General features: G+C 41.8%; 1 protein-coding gene across 16 annotated transcripts in view; it reads left to right on the top strand.

Moving 5' to 3' along the window:
- SYNRG (synergin gamma) overlaps nt 1-19,493 on the top strand; it is an 87,100-nt gene that overhangs the window by 55,984 nt on the left and 11,623 nt on the right. For 12 of the 16 annotated variants that reach the window (XM_032843311.1, XM_032843313.1, XM_032843314.1 and 9 more), the window contains 5 exons: nt 7,367-7,960; nt 9,310-9,473; nt 10,257-10,310; nt 10,821-10,917; nt 12,369-12,517. In XM_032843311.1, the coding sequence (XP_032699202.1) occupies nt 7,367-7,960; nt 9,310-9,473; nt 10,257-10,310; nt 10,821-10,917; nt 12,369-12,517 (1,058 nt within the window). The remainder of the gene's footprint in view (nt 1-7,366; nt 7,961-9,309; nt 9,474-10,256; nt 10,311-10,820; nt 10,918-12,368; nt 12,518-19,493) is intronic. The other 4 variants (XM_032843316.1, XM_032843326.1, XM_032843325.1 and 1 more) reach the window with 2 other exon arrangements.

Consider the following 19,493-nt stretch of genomic DNA (forward strand, 5'->3'; position numbering starts at 1 on the left):
TGAGGTTTGGGATATCTTTTTCTTTTCCTTCCTTTAAAATTGTTTCATTTTATTTGGGGAGGGGCAGGTTCTTGTGACCAAGCTTGTTCTGACTGACCTGTTAAAATAATCTTCTGTGCTCATGTTCTTTTATGTATGTTTGGAACATTCCCAGCTTGGAACCTGTAATGTTCAAGCCAAGTCTCTTAAGTTCGCAGATATTCTTAAAAGCAGATTGTTTCCTCTTTTTGATCTGTAAACCGCCTGTCGGAAAGGAGCAGTATCCCTTTAGAGCGGTTGGTAAAAGGGGTTGATGCCTGACCCGTGAGCTATATTGTTGTTGAGCAAAACTGCTGCTTACGTGTACTGTCGGAGGTAAATGGCAGGGACCTCTTCAGTGCACTTTGGTTTGACTTTAACCTCACGTTGACCACATTATCTCTTGCTCTCTTAGTTTGAGGGTTAAAGGTACTTCTTGTTGGAGAAATAATAAGTGAGCCGATGAAAAGAGAATAAACTAGTAGATTGCTCTCTCTGGTCCTTAATCTTGTTTAGAAACCCCAACTTAACTCTGAAGGGGATACTGTCTCTTTTAACTCTTGCTATAATTCTTTGTATGGAAGATAGATAATACTAATAACATTGCCTGATTTCTCTGCATACTATTACATTTAACCCTTTGAGCCCTTGCTGCATATAATTTCAACTAGGCTGCTTTCGTCCCCACCACCAAATTTAATCTCTCTGGCACGGAACCATCTTGATATGCAGTCATTACGATCATCTGGTTTTGTTGGCAGCAAGAGCTTACCCTCATTTGTGACACTCTCAAAGGGTTAGCAAGACTTCTGTAGCTAGCTACCTACCTACCTGTAAAGTAGCTCTTCTTTGACATTGAAAATCGTTGTATTTTAATCAGCGCCTTATTATTAGTATTTTTTTTTTTTTGGCTGCTTTTCTGATGTCTTTTTTTTTTTTTTCGATTTAGACATTTTCTGTGTGAATGTGCCTTTTCAAACTTGCTTTGGTATATTCCTCTGCAAATACTGATCTGCATGCTTATTCTGATGACTTCTTTTCCAGCTCTTCTGTACCACTCTCTTTTGTGATCTGTAAGTCCTATGTTAATAAATAATTCTTTGGCATATTTTGAAAGTGTGGGGATGTGTGTAATTTGTACTACCTAACGGTTAGACCAGAGAAATATCTGGTCCGTATCAAGTGTAAAGCTGTAGCATCTCCTGTGATTAAAGGGCCTTTCCCTTTTGTTGTTTTCTTCAAATACCTTTCTCCTAAGAAAGTATTGGCTTAGCCTTTCCCCCTTATAATTCCATTGATAGACATTTTCAACATGGCACTGAATTAAGATGTAATTTTAACCTTACACTATGTAATAGGAAAAGTTTACTCCTTTCTCCTAGTGAAAAAAACAGAGTAGGTCTTACCGCTTAGTAAACATGACAGAGCCTGTCTCCACTAGGAGTTACGGTGTGAAGAGAGGGAGCGGCTGAGGGAATAGATCAAAGAGTTGAGTGCTGGGGACAGGGGTACATCTGTTAATAACTAGATACCTGTAAGTTTAACTTGAATCATGGAATAGTATTGAGATGGACTTCTGAGCACAGGGCATGCAAACTGAGCTTAAATTGATCATCTCTGCAATGGAGTGCTCATTGTTAATACCAAAATGTCTTCAGGACTGAATTCACTGTGGGTCTGAAATGGGCACTCGGGCTCTAATTGTAGAGCACGTTATCTTTCCAGCTTCAGAATGTATCGTGAAGCCACCCTGAGTCTTTTGGTGTTTTTGTTTGTTTGTTTGTTTGTTTGTTTGTTTCGTTTTGTTTTTTTAACTCAGAGTCCATAAAGCAAGTTCTTAAAACAATTTTAGGGGAGGTCCTCAAAGTAAGCTTTAAGCCACTTTCCTTTTCAAGAAAATAATCCTAGAAAGACATACAAAAATTAGCAATAAGAGAATGCTAACTTTGGAAAATATTTGTTTCATTTTAGAGTGTATTAATAGCAAAAAAAACCTTGGGAATATTACTGTTTTTTAGATCGCAAACCCAAGACCAACAAAAATCTTGGGAAAAAAGGATTATTTCCACGGTTGACTTTTTTTTTCTTATATTTTGAGATTTTAGTTCTTTGTTCTTTAAAATTTTGAGATAGACAGGAAATTAAACCATTAAAGATGAGGATTTTGAATAGGAGTCCAGAGAGATCACTCACAGTATCTGAAATAGGCCATTTGAGAAGGAAAAAAGTTGCATATTGGGGTTTGGATTAATTCAAAGAAAAGCTGAGTCTGCCATTCAAACTACTGTGTTTGGATAAATATATTACATTTTAATTATGTGTTCTGTTTACTCCTATGCCAAGTAAAATAATACAGTTAGTGCTTGATGTCATACGTCAGTGCTTGAGAAATTATACAAGTGTATTCATATTCTGCAATCACTCTGTTGTTCACATGAAAATCTCTGCTGATTTTTAAAAGTCGCAAATGAACATGAAGGGGACACTGACAGTATCGGTGAAGCTGGGCTAAATCCTAATATATCAAAATCAAATTATTTTTTTAAAGAACTTCTTCTAGCTTTGTTTTTCCATCAGTTGAATTCTTTTGATAATGTTGTTTTGGAAAGCATTGGCCCAATGACTTTGAGAGCATTATAAGGTCACGGGCGTAGGAGGGTCTTCCGGGTGCTGCCCTCTCCCTTGCATGGCCAAAAGGCCCCACCTACAGCTCATCTGGTGGGTTTTTTAATGAGATTTGATTTTTCGTGATGACAACGAGCAGTCCCCCTGTATGGTTGACCCTTGAACAACATGAGGGTTAGGGACATTGACCTAGTGCGGTCCAAAAATCCACACACAGCTTTTGACTAATAGCCTACTACTTACTTTGACAATAAGCCTACAGAAGCCTTACTGATAAAATAAAGTCCGTTAACTCCCATTTTGTATGTTAGATGTATTATGTATTATAAAGTAAGCTAGCAAAAAGAAAATGTTACCAGGAAAATCACAAGGTAGAGAAAATACATTTACAGTACTAAACTCTATTTGCTTTTTTAAATCCATATATAAATGGACCTGTGCAATTCAAACCCATACCATTCAAGAGTCAGCCATAAAGCCTGACACCATTCCTTGACCCTCCAGCCTCTTCGGACTTCACATATCTCCAGAACAGCTGATTTTCTCTGTTGAACTTTAAAGTACTGGCGCAGAAATCTGGGGGTGCTTATAGATAGTGTGGGTATCATTTAAACCATAGATTTCTGTGAGTCAGGACAAAGGAAGAATGGGAGGTTTCTAGACAGATTAGGGAACACTGGAAGGCAGTTAGACCACAGCATTTTGTAGCCTGTCAGACTCACAGTGTGGTCACTTTCATTCTCTTTTCTTGAACAACTCTCCAAGCGTTTGAGACTTCCAGGCCACAGCCCAGGTTCTATAGTTAATAGAGCATGTGAAGGTAGAATAGTGTCAGGGGTGGAAAGAAGTTGAGATGTATCAATATTTTGTGGTTTGCTTTGGTAAGTGAAGTTTGGATTAAATCAGTATTGGAAATTAAAAGAGGTTTCTTCCTTAGTCCCCTGAACATTTTTATTGCTGTACAAAACCCTGAAGAATGGTAGACTTTACGCATGTATCCTTTTCTTCTTTGTCTAAGCTCCCTTCTCAAAAGCCAGGAACTTAATCACCTGGGCATATGCTTACTGCTTTAGCAAACTTCCGTGGAAATCAGTATTGCCTTCGCATCATGTAATGGCAGCTCACATTCTTTGTTCCAAGAAATACCTTGTTTTTGTCTTCAGCATCTGTTCCAGGGGGATTTGAATAGAGGTTATGAAAGAGACTGATAGGGTTACTTGCCAGCGTAAGCAAGAAATCCATGTCTTGATTTGAGCTCCATGATGGAAAGGAGCTCGCCTAGTTCATTCCCCTGGCCTTTGTAATAGGACATTCCTGGTTGCCAACAAACACCTGTATTACAGCACACAATTTGGCCTATTATCTGTGTGCAATTGCTGTTCAACCTAGCACAGCCACAGAGCTCTTCGGGAGAACTAGAAATGCAATAGTGATTCTCTCTTCATTTTATTGCATCCATTCTCTGTTTTCTTTTTCCTATTTCTCCCGCAATTGTCAGAATTCAGCTATTGAATGGAAAACCCATCTATAGAAACTTCAGTGATTACAAAATGTGGGTTATTCTACATCATTTTTTCCAGACAGGGCTTCTATCACTGATGTTGCAGGTCTCACAGCATCTTTAATGTTTTGAAAACCATCATACAGTAATACATGTAATTTAACTGCTTAGAAAATGTAGAATTGTTAACATGGGAAATGAGAACTTTTCTTGGTTTAACCTACCCTCCGTGAACTGATTTACCATGTTTTTCTTAGAAAATGGTTTACTAAATATTCCCCACTCCAGGAAATACTACTCAGTTTTTATATTACTTATAAATGCAAAGATTTAGAAAGACAGTGTTCTCATCTTCCTTACCTAAGTCAGTTAGTACTTCCTTTTGTGTTCAGATGCATTGCACTTCAGTAAATTTTTTTTATACTCTAGTAGCCAATGAATAAGCAAACGTAAAATTTTAAAATCAACCTCGAGGCTGGATTTTGGCATATCTTGTATATTTACTCATTTTTTTTTAAGATTTTATTTATTTATTTGACAGACAGAGATCACAAGTAGGCAGAGAGGCAGGCAGAGAGAGAGGAGGAAGCAGCCTCCCGGCTGAGCAGAGAGCCCGATGTGGGGCTCGATCCCAGGACCCTGAGATCATGACCAGAGCCGAAGGCAGAGGCCTAACCCACTGAGCCACCCAGGCGTCCCCTCATCTTTTTTTTTTTATTATAAATTTGTTTAATCTTTCATTTGGTGATTTCCATGAGTTACTCCAAAAGGCAAAATGCTATGCCTCTCATTTTTAATAAAAGTAAGGTTTGTTGAAGATCTGTAGTATTATAAGAATATTTAAAAGCTTTTCAGCTAAGGTCATCCCTTATTGCTTATAATGCTTTTTACCTGATTATAATACAATCATTTCTGGTTGTTTTTTTTTTTTTAACCCCTGTTTTTTTCTTACTGCAGAATTGCACAAAAGGGTCTTTTTATTACCATAACAACTGGGTTGTGGTTTTTGAACTAGAGCTTAAGTTTTCATTAAATTTGCCTTTGGTCTTTAGGAAGATTGCTAAAATTGCTACCCTTGTAGTAAATGAGATTCTTGGAGTAGTTCATAATAGTTTCCCCAAAAAAGCTTTCTCGTAGCATCTAACAATAACAAATACTCAGGTTGTGAGACTTTTTTTTACATGTACCCCTTGAAGACGACTGTCCTAAAGGCACCTGCCTCAGGGCAGTTCCCCTCTCTGAGTCAGGGCACCTCCTGATCCCTTTCATTCTTTGCCGGGGGGGGGGGGGGGGGGGGGGGGTTGCTGGGAGGGACAAAGCACTGCAGCCAGACACCAAAAAAGCATTTTGCCTGAAGCCTTGTTTTAATCATTCTAAACTGTACATTTCTCATCTGAATATTTTGCCCCCTCCTGTTTGACAAGCCAGATTTGAAGAGTACCATTTACACCACAGAGGTTTAACATACATGTTTCTGTGGAAGTTATCTACTTTTTGCTGGTTTGCCTTTTGTGTGATCCAGGATTTTCCACTCCTGTTACTAATTTAGTGCCCTTTTGCTAGTAGAGTTAAAGGAGAAAGTGAGACAGGTTTGGAGTATACCCTTCGAAGAGCTGTGAAAATGTCAGGAATCCCTTAACCAAAAGACACAGTGATCTAGTGTGGGTCACCTATCAACTTAGGGAAACCTGGGTCCCAGAACTGTGGAGCGTTTGCCTTGTCAGCATGTCTACCATTGTGAGAGAGAGGAAGCCTTGCACCTGGCTGTGCGGCCGGGCCACCGAGACTAAGATGACACTTGGCCAGACTGAACGGCCGGCATGCTGGCGGGGGGGCTCCGCACACCAGCGGTTTTCAGCCTCTGTGGCTTTTGGTCTTTGAAAGTGAGCAAGAAACTTCCCCTAGTTAGGACCATTACAATGAGGAGTTGACATTTCATCTGTACTACGAAATAATTCCATTTTAGGCCCTAAAGCAGCAACTAAATGTCCGGTGGAGGCTGGCGGCAACGATGCTGTGCCAATCCGGCCCTCACGGGTTGCTCACCAGGCGCTGAGCCGGGTCCTTTGCACGTGTTACCTCCAGCGCCACACCACAGCCCTTCCCAGGCCATGGCCTTCTCAGCTTACAGAGAAGCAAACCAAGGTTCTAAGAACTGTCAAATAACTTGCGTTGTGTCACACAAGCAGTAGGTGGCACCATTGAGTTGAACCACGATCTGTCTAAATCAAAAACCTACATTCTTGGGCCACCTGGGTGCCTTGGTCGGTTAAGGGTCAGGCAACTGATATCAGCACAGGTCTTGATCTCAGGGTCGTGAGCTCCAGCCCCACACTGGGCTCCACACTGGGCAATGGAGCCTACTTAAAACCTATATTCTCTCTCTACGTGTTAAATTATTTTTAAATGTATATTAAGAATGCTTGTAAAATGAGTCTTCTGCCCCAGCATTTCTTTCTTTTCCTTGTTTCTTTTCTCTTCTTTTTTTTTAATGAGGGGCTGATACATAGTTGAAGGAGAAACAGGCACCCACCCAGGACCCAGACCTTTGATTCTATTTTTTTAGAGGCTAAAGTAGATTAGATTAATTTTTTCCCCCTCATACTCCATCACAGCAGTGTGGCGTCCATATTGACAATAACAATTAGGTAAGTAACTGCTTCATTAAAATCTTACCTTTGATCTTGCCTGAGACAGAGACTCCTAAGAACTGGTTAAAAGTTAGGTAACATTATTTTTGCCTTACTTTACTTTTGAGAAATTGTCAGTTTTCAAGTAGTTTGTCATGTACATTTCATAACGTCCATGTGTTAAAGGAACATTTCCCAACCAAGTCAAGATGAAAGGGCCTGGTTTTAGGCAGGGAGTATTGTAAGTACATTTTAAAGTTATAAGTGAACAGTTTATTAAGTGACCCGAACCATATCATACATTGGTAGATGATACTCCTGTCTTTTTATAGTAATCTTTACATGCAAAAAAACAAACAAATAAACCTCTTTGTAACTAAATATAAATGCCAGCTCAAAGCTAATGTGGGTTTTTAAAGATCAGATCTTACAGCCCAATTCCTTTAATTTTAGTACAAGCTCTAAATTTAGTTAACACCAACATAACATAAAACTAATCAAATATGCTAGACATTTTACTTCTGCAGAGTTTAGGGCATTTTACCTAAATCATGAGCTTGCCTCTAATTGTGGGGTCTTATTTCCCTTTCAGATATAGAGGACTTAAAATATGCTGCTTTTGGAACCTACAGTAGCAATTTTGCAGTGAGCGCACTTACGAGCTATGACTGGTCAGACAGGGATGATGCGTCTCAGGGCAGAAAACTCTCTCCATTTGTCCTCTCAGCAGGAAGCGGGTCCTCCTCAGCTGCCTCAGTTCTTCAAAAGAAAGAGACATCATTTGGCAGTTCCGAAAACCTCACCATGACCTCTCTTTCCAAAGTAACAACCTTCGCAAGTGAAGATGCTCTTCCAGAGACCGCTTTCCCAGCTTTTGCCAGTTTTAAAGATGTCATTCCTCAGGCCAGTGACCAAAAGGAGTATGAAAGCGGGGACTATAAAGATTTCACAAGACAGGACTTGCCAACAGCGGAACGGAGCCAAGAAGCCACCTGCCCAAGCCCAGCTTCCAGCAGCACTTCTCACGACACCCCCAAAGAGTGTTCAGATGACTTTGGAGAGTTTCAAAGTGAAAAGCCCAAAATCAGCAAATTTGACTTTTTGGTGGCCAATTCACAGAGCAAAATGAAATCTAGTGAAGAAATGATCAAAAGTGAGCTGGCGACCTTTGACCTCTCAGTTCAAGGTGAGTAGCTTTCAGTGGCCATCATTGTACTGTGGTGTTTTCTTACACTAGGCGATAGATGTTCTTTCATACAAATAAAAAGTTGGTCTCTGGTTTAGGGGAAAGTAGATTTTGCAGCCTCTGAAGTCAGGGTCAATGATAGCTATAAAAAAGGTTTGCAACAAGACTGAAGTCAAGCCAGTGTCCCTCAGATAATTGCTTTTGGGGCTAACAACAAACATAGCACAGAGTCTCTTGTTCATTAGCATGTTGGCTAGAGGGGAGCTGTGTTCAAAGAGCCAGGGCAGGGGAACCTGGGTGACTCAGTTGGTTGGGCCTCTGCCTTCAGCTCGGGTCATGATTCCAGGGTCCTAGGATCGAGCCCCACATCAGGCTCTCTGCTCGGCAGGGAGTCTGCTTCTCCCTCTCTCTCTGCATACTTGTGATCTCTGTCTGTCCAATAAATAAATAAAAATCTTAAAAAAAAAAAAAAAAGCCAGGGAAATGTATGTGATCCACTTGTGGGCAAGTTAGCTCCACTCTTACTTCCTGGCTGTGGACTGTATTTTTTAGTTCAGAGACTGCAACGTGGTAGCCATGGATCTGCATCTGGTCTGCAGACCTGTTTTGATTGGTCCGCACAGAATGTTTTTTTAATGGGTGGAACAGTTGCCAGTAGATAAGAATCGTGAGATTTCACAATCTGGATTTCTAGCTTTTCTTGAAAAGTTGTCCTATCTGGCACTACTAGGCCTGTATCTCCCCATCTGACAATCCGGTGCGCTGAGTAGCACTGAGCAGCACTCTTGACAGATGGGACGTGCTGGCCCAGTGTCACAGGCCCACCACCTCTTGTCTCTGGCTGACCTACTTCAGTCATTTACTTGACCTGCCTGCTCTCCGAAGGCATTTAAGCGTGCCCCTTCTACTTCTACTTAAGCCCATCCTGACTGAAGGTATCATTGATTTCTGTTGGATTGGGAGTAGGGAGGAGCTCGGTGCAAACCCATGACTAATGACTGGAAAAGAACCCAATTCTTATGCACTGATCTTTAAAATGCTATTTATTGCACACTTACCAGATGGCAATGTAGGGTAAACATCACTGTTACATGCACTGGGAAACCGAAAAAAAATTCATTTGACTCTCTTTATTGCAATACTTGCTTTATTGACATGGTCTGGAGCCAAACACACACTGTCTCCGAGATACACCTGGATAGCTTGCCAGAGAAGAATGAACGAGGACTGTGTTTCTGAATGCTTTGTGACATAAGCATCTAAAGAAAAGGGTCTTGTAGCAAGGAAAAACCTTGGCTTGAATTAAGCTGAGTACTGAGAGCCTTTGACTGTGCTGTCCACTTTTCCAGGATCACACAAAAGGAGTTTGAGCCTTGGCGATAAAGAAATAAGCCGTTCTTCTCCTTCTCCGGCTCTGGAGCAGCCTTTCAGAGACCGCTCCAACACTCTGAGTGAGAAGCCGGCCCTGCCTGTCATCCGTGACAAGTACAAAGATCTGACAGGAGAGGTGGAGGTGAGTCGGCGAGTTTCCTCCAGGGGGGCATGTCTAAGACCAGTCAGGCACTGAGGGCCTCAAGAAAAAATGCTTGTGGGGAAGTGAGGGCAGAAGGTCACAAGGAACCAGACATAAAATATTTAATTAGAGGGAGAGAACGGCAGCATTAGCCCTGGATAAAAATACTTCGCAAGTGCAACATCTGCTGAAAGTTTTCAGCGACCCTAAAATTGAAATGATTCATGAGACTTCACAAGGAGGGAAGTGTTTGAAGGAACTTTTCTTTGGGCACTTGGAATTTATCATTTTGGACTTAGCGAATGTTAAAACATCAAAATAGAGGCGGGGGGGAACTTTCTGGATCTTTGTTGGCTGCCTCTTAGTCCCACGCTTTCTCCTATAGCCAATGCTCTTAACTCTCCGCCCTGCCCCTCCTTGTCGTTCATACCGGTGCATAGCGGCCTAGCGGTGGGGCTGCCGGTGGGTTACTGTTTGCTCTTGTACAAGACATCTGGGTGGTTAGCACCTTTGAAGCAGTTTCCACTATTACTAGAACAAATGAGGCAACATTTATAGAGGGAAGCTGCTACAAAACATACCTCTCAGATTCGCAAGTCCGGGGCTCAGAAGTTACACATATCAGTAATTTTGAATAGTCATTAGTGGTTTCAAAAGATAAACTGTGCTTGAAGTAGAGTGGTTTTAATAAAAAGGAAGGTCTTCCAGTGCTCTTTAAATGGACAGAAATCACAGAGGATTCCAGGCTTCCCGGTTTAACCAGTTCTTGTTAAAATTTCACAGGAGAATGAGAGATACGCATATGAATGGCAGAGATGTCTGGGGAGTGCCCTAGATGTGAGTATGTCATTTTTATGGTGTTCACATGCATGTAAGTGCTGTCTTGTGCCATTTTGCCTTCTTTCTGTGGTTCATTTGAAAGGACAGAGGAAAACCTGAGGAGAGCCCTCCCTCGATGGCCTTATGCAAAGGGAAGCTCTATGGAAAGTCACACATCCTAAGGGAGGCTTCTTTCACGTTTACGATAGCAAACACTGGCTCATTTGTCACTTGTGCCCTCACCTGTCACTCTGTTTAAAAGAATAGCAAAATGATATCATTAATGCTGCCTAAATTAAAATAGCATTTTAAACTTAAGAACCTCTCTCTTTTCCAAAGAAACGGAAAATTGTTTCTTTAAGGTTAAAATTAAGTTCTCAGATTTGGGTCTGTGGAGTCATATACATCTATCAGCCCATCATGCTTTTTCAACCCACTGGCTTCTCTGTTGGGTTTTCTACTAATAGAAAACTGATTTGTGGTGACTATTCTCCATTATATGAGGTGGTGTGATTTTGTTTCTTATAGGTCATTAAGAAGGCAAATGATACTTTAAATGGAATCAGTAGTAGTTGTGTGTGCACAGAAGTAATCCAGTCAGCTCAAGGCATGGAGTATTTATTAGGTATGTTCTTCTGTGTTTTACTTATTCAAAATCTTGAACTTCAGTTTTCCCTTATGTTAAGTGTTTTAATGTAGATCTTTCAAGCTACATATGACTTTCTAGGTAAGATGCTTGAGTTACAGAAACAGCTGTTCAACTTAAGGTACCTATGGCAAAGTTTCTCAGTCCTTACACACATCACAGTGTAAAATTGGGTCTGTGTTACTGGTTTATCAAAGAATCTGACCCAGATGAGGCATTAGCATGAAACCCTTGCGGGGGCGCCTAAGTGGCTCCGTCGGTAAAGCATCCAACTCTTGATCGCAGCGAAATTCTTGGGCCCCCAATTAATGCCTTACCTTGACCATGCTCTGCGGTTCTTCCTCTCTGCCCCCTTAATGACATCACAGATTCCTTACCTTTCTGCCTGTCTTCAGCTATTAAATGTCTCTGTCCAGCTTGGGACCCCAGCCTCTGTCCAGTTCAGTATTGCTCTCCTCCTGAAGTTTACACTTGGCCCGTGTCCAGAGCCACTGGTCTTGGACCCTAGTTGTTCTCAGATCTCTGCTCAGGTGTCACCTTCTGAGTAAGGTCTTCCCTGGCCTCCCTTTCTCAGAACTGTGCCCCCACCCCACCCTGGCACCTTCCTGCCCTTCTTCTGGGGAAGGAAGAGGAAAAGCAGAGCTCTGTACCCCCGCTGATGATGCCCTAATCTGAGGACCACCTGGAATTCCTCCAGTCCTCTCTTCTAGAGGCTCGGAGGAAAGTGTCTGGTGGCTGTCCTTAGAAAGTGAAGATGCTTGGCACCTTTCATCCAGGCTGTAAGAATTCAGCCACAATTCAGAGACCACAGGAGAAGCGCATGCGCTGTTCTGCTAAGTAGATATAAAAGATGAATGAAGCCACAGAGTTTGTAAATCATTGGGCATTCAGAGAAGTGAGATATTTCTTAATTACTTTGTGATGATATTGACAATCAGATTCTTTTAGGCTTTTGATGTTCCCATTTTAAATGGGAAACATTGAATGTTTAATCCCAGTTTAATGGAATTTTCCAAACTTAAACAGATGAACTTATAAAGAAGCCAGGAAAAATGAGCTAATACTTGCATAGTGTCTCTTTTTCTGCAGGCACTGCTCTAAGCCTTTTACAGTATTAACCCATGCATTCCTCCTTGGGGAAGTGGTTTTATCCCCATTTTACAGATGAAGAAAGTGAGGTCCAGAGAGGTTATGTGACTTGCCCAGAGTGACACAGCTAGGAAGTGCAGAGCTGGGATTTGAACCCATATATTGTAGCTGTGATCCGTGCTCTTACCAGGAAGTTACACTGCAACACTGTGTAGACTGGTCCCAAGGAGTAGTCCGTTCACTTCTGTGCAGATACAGTCCGTGTTTCCCACAAAGACACCAGCAGGTGGTAGTGCGACCCTCTGCACTCCCCGCCCTCACCCCGCGCTCTCACCCTCCAGGTGTCGTTGAGGTGTACAGGGTGACCAAGCGCGTGGAGCTGGGCATAAAGGCCACCGCAGTGTGCAGTGAGAAACTCCAGCAGCTGCTGAAGGACATCGATAAAGTATGGAATAACCTCATTGGCTTCATGTCCCTGGCCACGCTCACGGTAAGGCCGCTCAGTGCTCAGCACTTGCTTTCCTTGCCAGAAACCTCAGCAGTAAAGTGACGTGTACGCCCCTGTGGCAGCACCTTCTGCAGGGTGAAGGTGAGGCGCCTCCTGGATTGTGGGACATTCAAGGAAGGAGATCAGTGTACAGTTAGCCGAAGGCCCCAGCTCGGCTTCTCGACAGCCCCTGGGCTGGCAGTGCCCACATAAATCCAGAGCATAGGAAAACATTCGCTCTGGCAACATCCTGGGGCTGCTTCCTTTTTTTCAAATTTTATTTATTTAATAAATAACCTCTCCACCCAACATGGGGCTCAGACTTACACCCCCGAGATCAAGAGTCGCACGCTCTCCTGCCGGAGCCAGCTGGGAGCCCTGCCAGCATCCCTCCATCCGCACCTGTCACATACACAGACCCTCATTTTGCAGAGTGTCGCTGTGTGTTCCCCTGCTTGCTCCTCTAGTTCCCTATGGCCCCATGTGTGTGCTTTTAAAACGCTGGGCAACACATCTCGCTGCCGTCCTGTGGTTCATTTAGTCTTTTTACTTTCATAGGCCCTTGGATTATTTCCACTTTTTCCTGTTATGAATGGTTCCATTCTGATTATCATTAAGCAAATGATTATTTACCCTTCCAGGGATATAGTTCCTCCAAGTGAACTTAAAAGGTCAGAATGTGTGTTTGCACACGCACTTGTGTTTGTATATATATTATTGTATGGCTTTCTAGAGAGTTTGGGCTAGTGGGCAGTGCTTCCAACAACATAGAAGTATACTTTTCTTTATACTGTGTTCCAGCTTTGTTTGTCTGCTACTTCATTTAGCAAGTGCATAGTGAGTCCCTAAAGGTGTTCTGTTTTGTTTTTAAAGACTTTATTTTTAAGTAATCTCTACACCCATTGTGGGGCTTGAACTTAAAACCCTGAGATCAAGAGTCACACTCTACTGACTGAGCCAGCCAGGCACCCCCCCCCGTAGGTGTTTTTATATTTCGTTCATTTTGTAGAGGTTGTGCAGTATTCCTAATGATAATTTACTCTATTTTCTTTATGTGTAAATTGATCATATATCTGTTTTGACTATTTGACCATCTATTCGGTGAAATATGTTATTGACCTTACATATTTCATATTTGTAATAGATTTATATATACACACAGATGTAGACTGGCAAGTTTATATCTGTTATTTTTGTCATCTTCTATTTTCCCTTCGTTTTCCATTTCATTGGGCAAAACTATTTTATTTTTATATATTCATGCCTATTCAGTTTGTCTCTGATAATATCCTTTATTTCACAATAGTCAGAAATTTATCTTTCTTCCACAGCTGGAATAAATATGCTATTCCATTTTCTTCTTTTCTTTCTCCCCCCGCCCCCACATGTAAGTGTGTGACCCATCTGAGCGGGCCCGCAGTCATGGGGTAGGAAGCAGTCCTTCCTGCACTGTGCTGATAGGCAGGTGGATACCAGCTCTCCCAACAACATGCCTTCAACAGCAGATCTTCTCACCATTGTTATTTTGCTTCTGATTTGTAATATTAAGTTCTTAAAGAGTTTAAATCATTTCCAAAATCTCTATTTTGTTCCCTTGGACTATTTTTCAATTTATAACCTAAAATCATACAGTTTAGGTAATTATTTTTTAAAAAATACAGTTCTGGCCAGTATAATAAGAAATAAAGTATAAATATTTGAAAGGAAGAGATAAATTATGTTTATTTGGTGATATGAAATACTTATAGAAATCTGAATTCAAGAGGTTAAATCTATTGAGTTTGGCAAAAAAAAATCGTAGCATTCTTACATATTTTTTTTAATGTATTAAATCACTCCAGCCCTTATCACTTCTGACCACATAGCTAGAGTTGCTGGTTCATTTTGTTACCCCAATCAGTCTGTTCTGCACACCCTCGAAGCCCGTTCTTTCTGAAATTCAAGTCTGGTTATGTCATTTAAATCCCATTTAAAATTCTGCAGTGGGCTCTCATAGTCTTCAGGATCAAGTGTTAACTCCTCAGCTCAGTATTTAAGGCCTTTCCCATCCCTTGGGCTACCTTTGCCTCTTTCTATGTTAGACTGCTCTTCCCTCTGGACTCTGTATCGCTTCTCCCAGAAGTATCCCACAGAGCCCTTCAGTCTGAATTCGATGCCCTTCCTGTATGTGTCCACAGCACATTCTCTCTTTCTGAGCACTTAACACGCCTGTTGATAATTGTGTGTTTGCTTGGTTTTTGCCGGCTAGGTTGTTTGCTCCTTAAAAGCCAGACCGTGTTGTTTCTTTCTTTGTGTTCTAATGCGGTGTTTGGTGGGACTTCGTACTTTCTGTTTTATACCCTTTTGAACCTTCCAGTTTTTTTCAAACTAGATACACATTTTTATACTTCATAATGTTAATAACTGGTTTCAATTTTCTAAATAAGTGGATAAGAAAAATGAAACAGGGAAAAAAGAAAGGAAGGGAGATAAGATAAAGCCAGGAATGAAGTTAAGTATACAGAAGTGTGTGCTTTTAAAGTGCTTGCATTCGCTAGTGGTGAGCTGTAGTTAGTTGACTTTACCCTTTCTAGGAACTGACATAAAGAAGACATAATGAGTTCCATGATTCACTGTGGTCATAATATAAAAATAAGTCCACTGTTGGGAGATGCATAATTTTTCTGGTACTGATACCAGAAAACATTTCTTTTGTGGGCTTTTGTAAAGAGGAAACTAATATAACCTATGTTATTTTCAACCTCCTTTCAGCAAATAAAGCAGTAGGTTTCACTGAGTCCTTTCTTCTGAAATCTCTCAGTATAGGCCAAATGGCGTAGCTCCAAGTATGAGTTAGTGGAAGTCAATCCGAGTGTGGGAAAACAGACTAAACGGGAACTGGGAAGTAGCCCAGCAGGGCACATGGATGGTTGGCTCATGTCTTTGCTCGGTAAAGAAAACCTGCGAGTAGATGTGAACTAGACCAGCATCCCGGTAAAATCTGAGCAACACCATAAAGTGATTCATGAAAGGGAGGCACCGCTAATGAGTAAACATTAATTCAGACCCAAGCAAGATTTCATTTTCTACCTATTAATAAACCCAGATTTTGTTCGGTTTGCCTCTTGGAATCTTAATGGGGTCGGTGTGGTAAAATGGGAACTCTTCCTTAGGGAATTTATTAGGAACTATAAATTGGTATCACCAATATACTTTCCCCTCCGTCTGTGAACTCCTTGAGGACAAGGACCAAGACCACATTTTGTTTGTTTTCTGTTCTCTATCTAAGCACAGGTGCCAGGCACTGCATAAACACCCAGTAAAAGGCAAGTGAATGGAAGGACTTAAATTCCGAGTAGTTTGGCTCAGCAGTTTCACTTAAAGGAAAACTTCCCAAGGCAATGGTTCTAAATACAAGCTTACAAAAAAAGGCAAGTTAGGGGCGCCTGGGTGGCTCAGTTGTTAAGCTGTCTGCCTTCAGCTCAGGTCATGATCCCAGTATCCTGGGCTCGAGCCCCGCATCAGGCTCCTTGCTCTGCAGGAAGCCTGCTTCTCCCTCTCCCGCTCCCCCTGCTTCTGTTCCCTCTCTCACTGTGTCTTTCTCTGTCAAATAAATAAATAAAATCCTAAAAAAGAAGAAGAAGAAGAAGTGAGTTAAATGCACAAGTTGTTCTTTGTAAAAGTCTAGAGGATCTGTCAAGTCAATTGTGTGAATCTTCATATTATGATGCTCTGCTCTGAAAAAAGAGCCCCAGGGGCGCCTGGGTTGCTCAATGTGTTAAAGCCTCTGCCTTGGGCTCAGGTCATGATCTCAGAGTCCTGGGATCGAGCCCCACAGCGGGCTCTCTGCTCAGCAGGGAGCCTGCTTCCTCCTCTCTCTCTGCCTGCCTCTCTGCCTACTTGTAATCTCTGTCAAATAAATAAATAAATAAAATCTTAAAAAAATATATTTTTAATAAAAATAAAAAATAAAAAAGGAGCCCCAAGTTTGAAATAACACAGAACTGTCACTCCAGGGCTGGAAGGAACTAAGCTACAACAGCACGAGGGTTGTGTTTGGGTGATGAAACCCTGGGTTTTCTAATGTTTCTAAGCACCAGCTACAAACCAAGTGAGTTGGCTGATGACATATTCAGGGTTGGCTATGGGAAGGAAAGGACATGTTACTGGTTGTTTATCCTGGAGTTCATTGTAATGTTACCTCTGCTTCATCTGAGCCTCTCTCACCGGTCTTAAAGAAGTCTTACATCAAAACTCATTTATGGCATGTTTTATAGCAACAAGATGTCTAAGACCAAACATTAACAATCTAGAGATCAGTATGCATCTGGGTCTGTCCTAATTCGCCATCTTTTGCTTCCTAACATTATGCTTATGTGAACCAGATGAAGCGGGAATATCTTCATCATCAGCCAACTTTTACTGAGCGCTGACCATGTACTGTACCCTGTTCTTAACTCTTAACTTTTTTAATGTACTTAATACAGAACTTTCAAGGGTAGATACTGTTATTCTCCCCCCTTCACAGGTGAAAAACTGAGGCACCAAGATATCACCTGGGTTCAGTCTCAAAATCAAAAGTCTGCTTTTCAGCCACTATACTCTGTTGCCTCCTTGAAATGGGCAAAGTGGATGGGGAAAACAAGAGATGTGCAGAAGCCTTTCTGAGGAAAGACGGTTGTTACTTAGCATCTGAGTTAATGAGGTGAAACACCAGGCATCTGTCCTAGCAGCAACTTGATAGAAAAAGTCAAGTTCTTTCCTGTACATTTTCCCCCATTTGTAGCCCAGGACTAGTTTGTGGGACACCTGGGTGGCTCAGTTAAGCCGCTGCCTTTGGCTCAGGTCATGATCCCAGGGTCCTGGGAGTGAGCCCCACATCAGGCTCTCTGCTCAGCAGAGAGTCAACTTCTCCCTCTCCCTTCTCCCTGCTCATTTTCTCTTTCTTTCTTTCTCACTCTCCTTCTTAAATAAAATCTTAAAAAAAAAAAAAAAAAGAACCTCACCCTTTCCATTTAGATTATAACATTCTTTTTTTTTTTTTTAAGATTTTATTTATTTATTTGACAGAGATCACAAGCAGGCAGAGAGGCAGGCAGAGAGAGAGAGGAGGAAGCAGGCTCCCCGCCGAGCAGAGAGCCCGATGCGGGGCTCGATCCCAGGACCCTGGGATCATGACCCAAGCCGAAGGCAGAGGCTTTAACCCACTGAGCCACCCAGGTGCCCCATAACATTCTTTGTTTTGATGGCAGTTTCTCATTTAATTAATGTTTTTAAAACTAGATTTCTATACAAACCCTCCAATCAGGGGCACCTGGGTGGCCCAGTCATTTGAGAGTCTGGCTCTTGGTTTCTGCTCAGGTCATGATTTCTGGGTCATGAGATGAAACCCTGCATTGGGCTCCATGCTGGGCATGGAGCTTGCTTAAGATCCTCTCTCTCCCTTAAAATCTTTATTAACCCCCCCCACACACACACGCACACACCTCAAATCAGCTACTCATCTCTTCTCTCCTGGTGTTGGTAGAAAAAGATGGCTGTGATACAAAGCATCTGTCCTTGTCCTGAGCTCTTTGCAGAAAAATTATCACGGAAGACCAAGTGCCTTAACCAAGCTCCTTACATATTCATCCTTTCAGTTTGGCGCCAGGGATATTCGAGGCAAACCCTGGCGTGGGTTGCTATCACGTAGTGACTTCTTGAGGTCGCCACTGTCACTGGGTGAGGTGGAAGCCACTTTCATCCTTGTACATCTTTTCAGACTTCTAGACTCCCCCAGTGCTATAGCTGCTGCTTGTGAGAAAGGCTTGCCTTCTGGACAGCTTCTCCAGGCTTTCCTGCCTGCCTTCCTCTAGTAAATACAAAAATCTGTTATAGCATTCAATAAGTTGTGTTACTTAAACCATTGAGGAACTTAGACAAGTGCATACCCCAAATAACTAATGCCCCTGTAAAGATACAGGATATCCCATCATTCTAAAAGGTTTCCTTGTGCTCATTCTTTGTCATCATCCTATTCAGAGATTGTAATCCCTCTTCTGATGTTTTTTATACCAAGGATTAATTTTGTTCAGACCTTTTTAGAGAAGCCATAGAGGGGCACCTGACTGGCTCAGTTGGTAGAGTATGCGTCTCTCTTTTTTTTTTTTTTTCCATTTTTTTCTTTTTTTTAAAGATTTATTTATTTATTTTAGAAAGCATGTACCCATGTGAGTCAGGCGGAGGGACAAAGGGACAGAATCTTCAAAAAGACTCCCTGCTGAGCATGGAGCCCAATGCGGGGCTTGATCCCTGGACCCTGAGACCTGAGCCAAAACCAAGAGTCAGATGCCCAACCCACTGGACCACCCAGGCACCCTGAGCACGTGACTGTTAATCTTGGGGTTGTAGATTGGAGCTTTACGTTGGGTGTAGAGATTACTTTAAAAAAAAAAGCTATAGAATTTGCTTTTGTGATCTCAAAGAACACTTGTTGGGTCTGGTTACCCATCTAACCTGGGAAATGTTGCCCCGTTCACATGTGATGATTCTAAATCTGTCAGTGTGGCAAAAAGTGAGGTAATGGGAAGAGTTGCCAGTCATTCATGTCCTCTCATCAAGCTCCCATGAGGAACCTCCATATCCACCATCCATGTCTAGTGAGTAATGTTATCTATCTTTTTTTTAGACACGGGCTAACTGTATAGGAATTAATTAGTCTGCAGCTAGAGAACCCAGGAATGCATGAGGATTGTACATGAACTCAACTGAGTCTTCATTTCCTCCAGTTACTCATGCTTTCCCAGTTGTGCCTTTTTCACCAAGTTAGGTGTGAGAGAAAAACAGTCCTCCTCTGCTTGGCTATTTATTATTCCTGATTATACCATGTCATTTCCTTTTGGTGACTAGTAGGTCTTTGGTCTGTAAAACTGCATAAAGAATAGTATGCATTCTCCAGAGGAAGGATGAGCTTAGGACTTGTCGCAAAGGAACTTTTACTCTAAAAATAGATATGCGAATG

This window comes from Lontra canadensis, unplaced genomic scaffold (assembly GCF_010015895.1).
Source record: "Lontra canadensis isolate GAN:19392208 unplaced genomic scaffold, GSC_riverotter_1.0 scaffold137, whole genome shotgun sequence".
NCBI lineage: Eukaryota > Metazoa > Chordata > Mammalia > Carnivora > Mustelidae > Lontra > Lontra canadensis.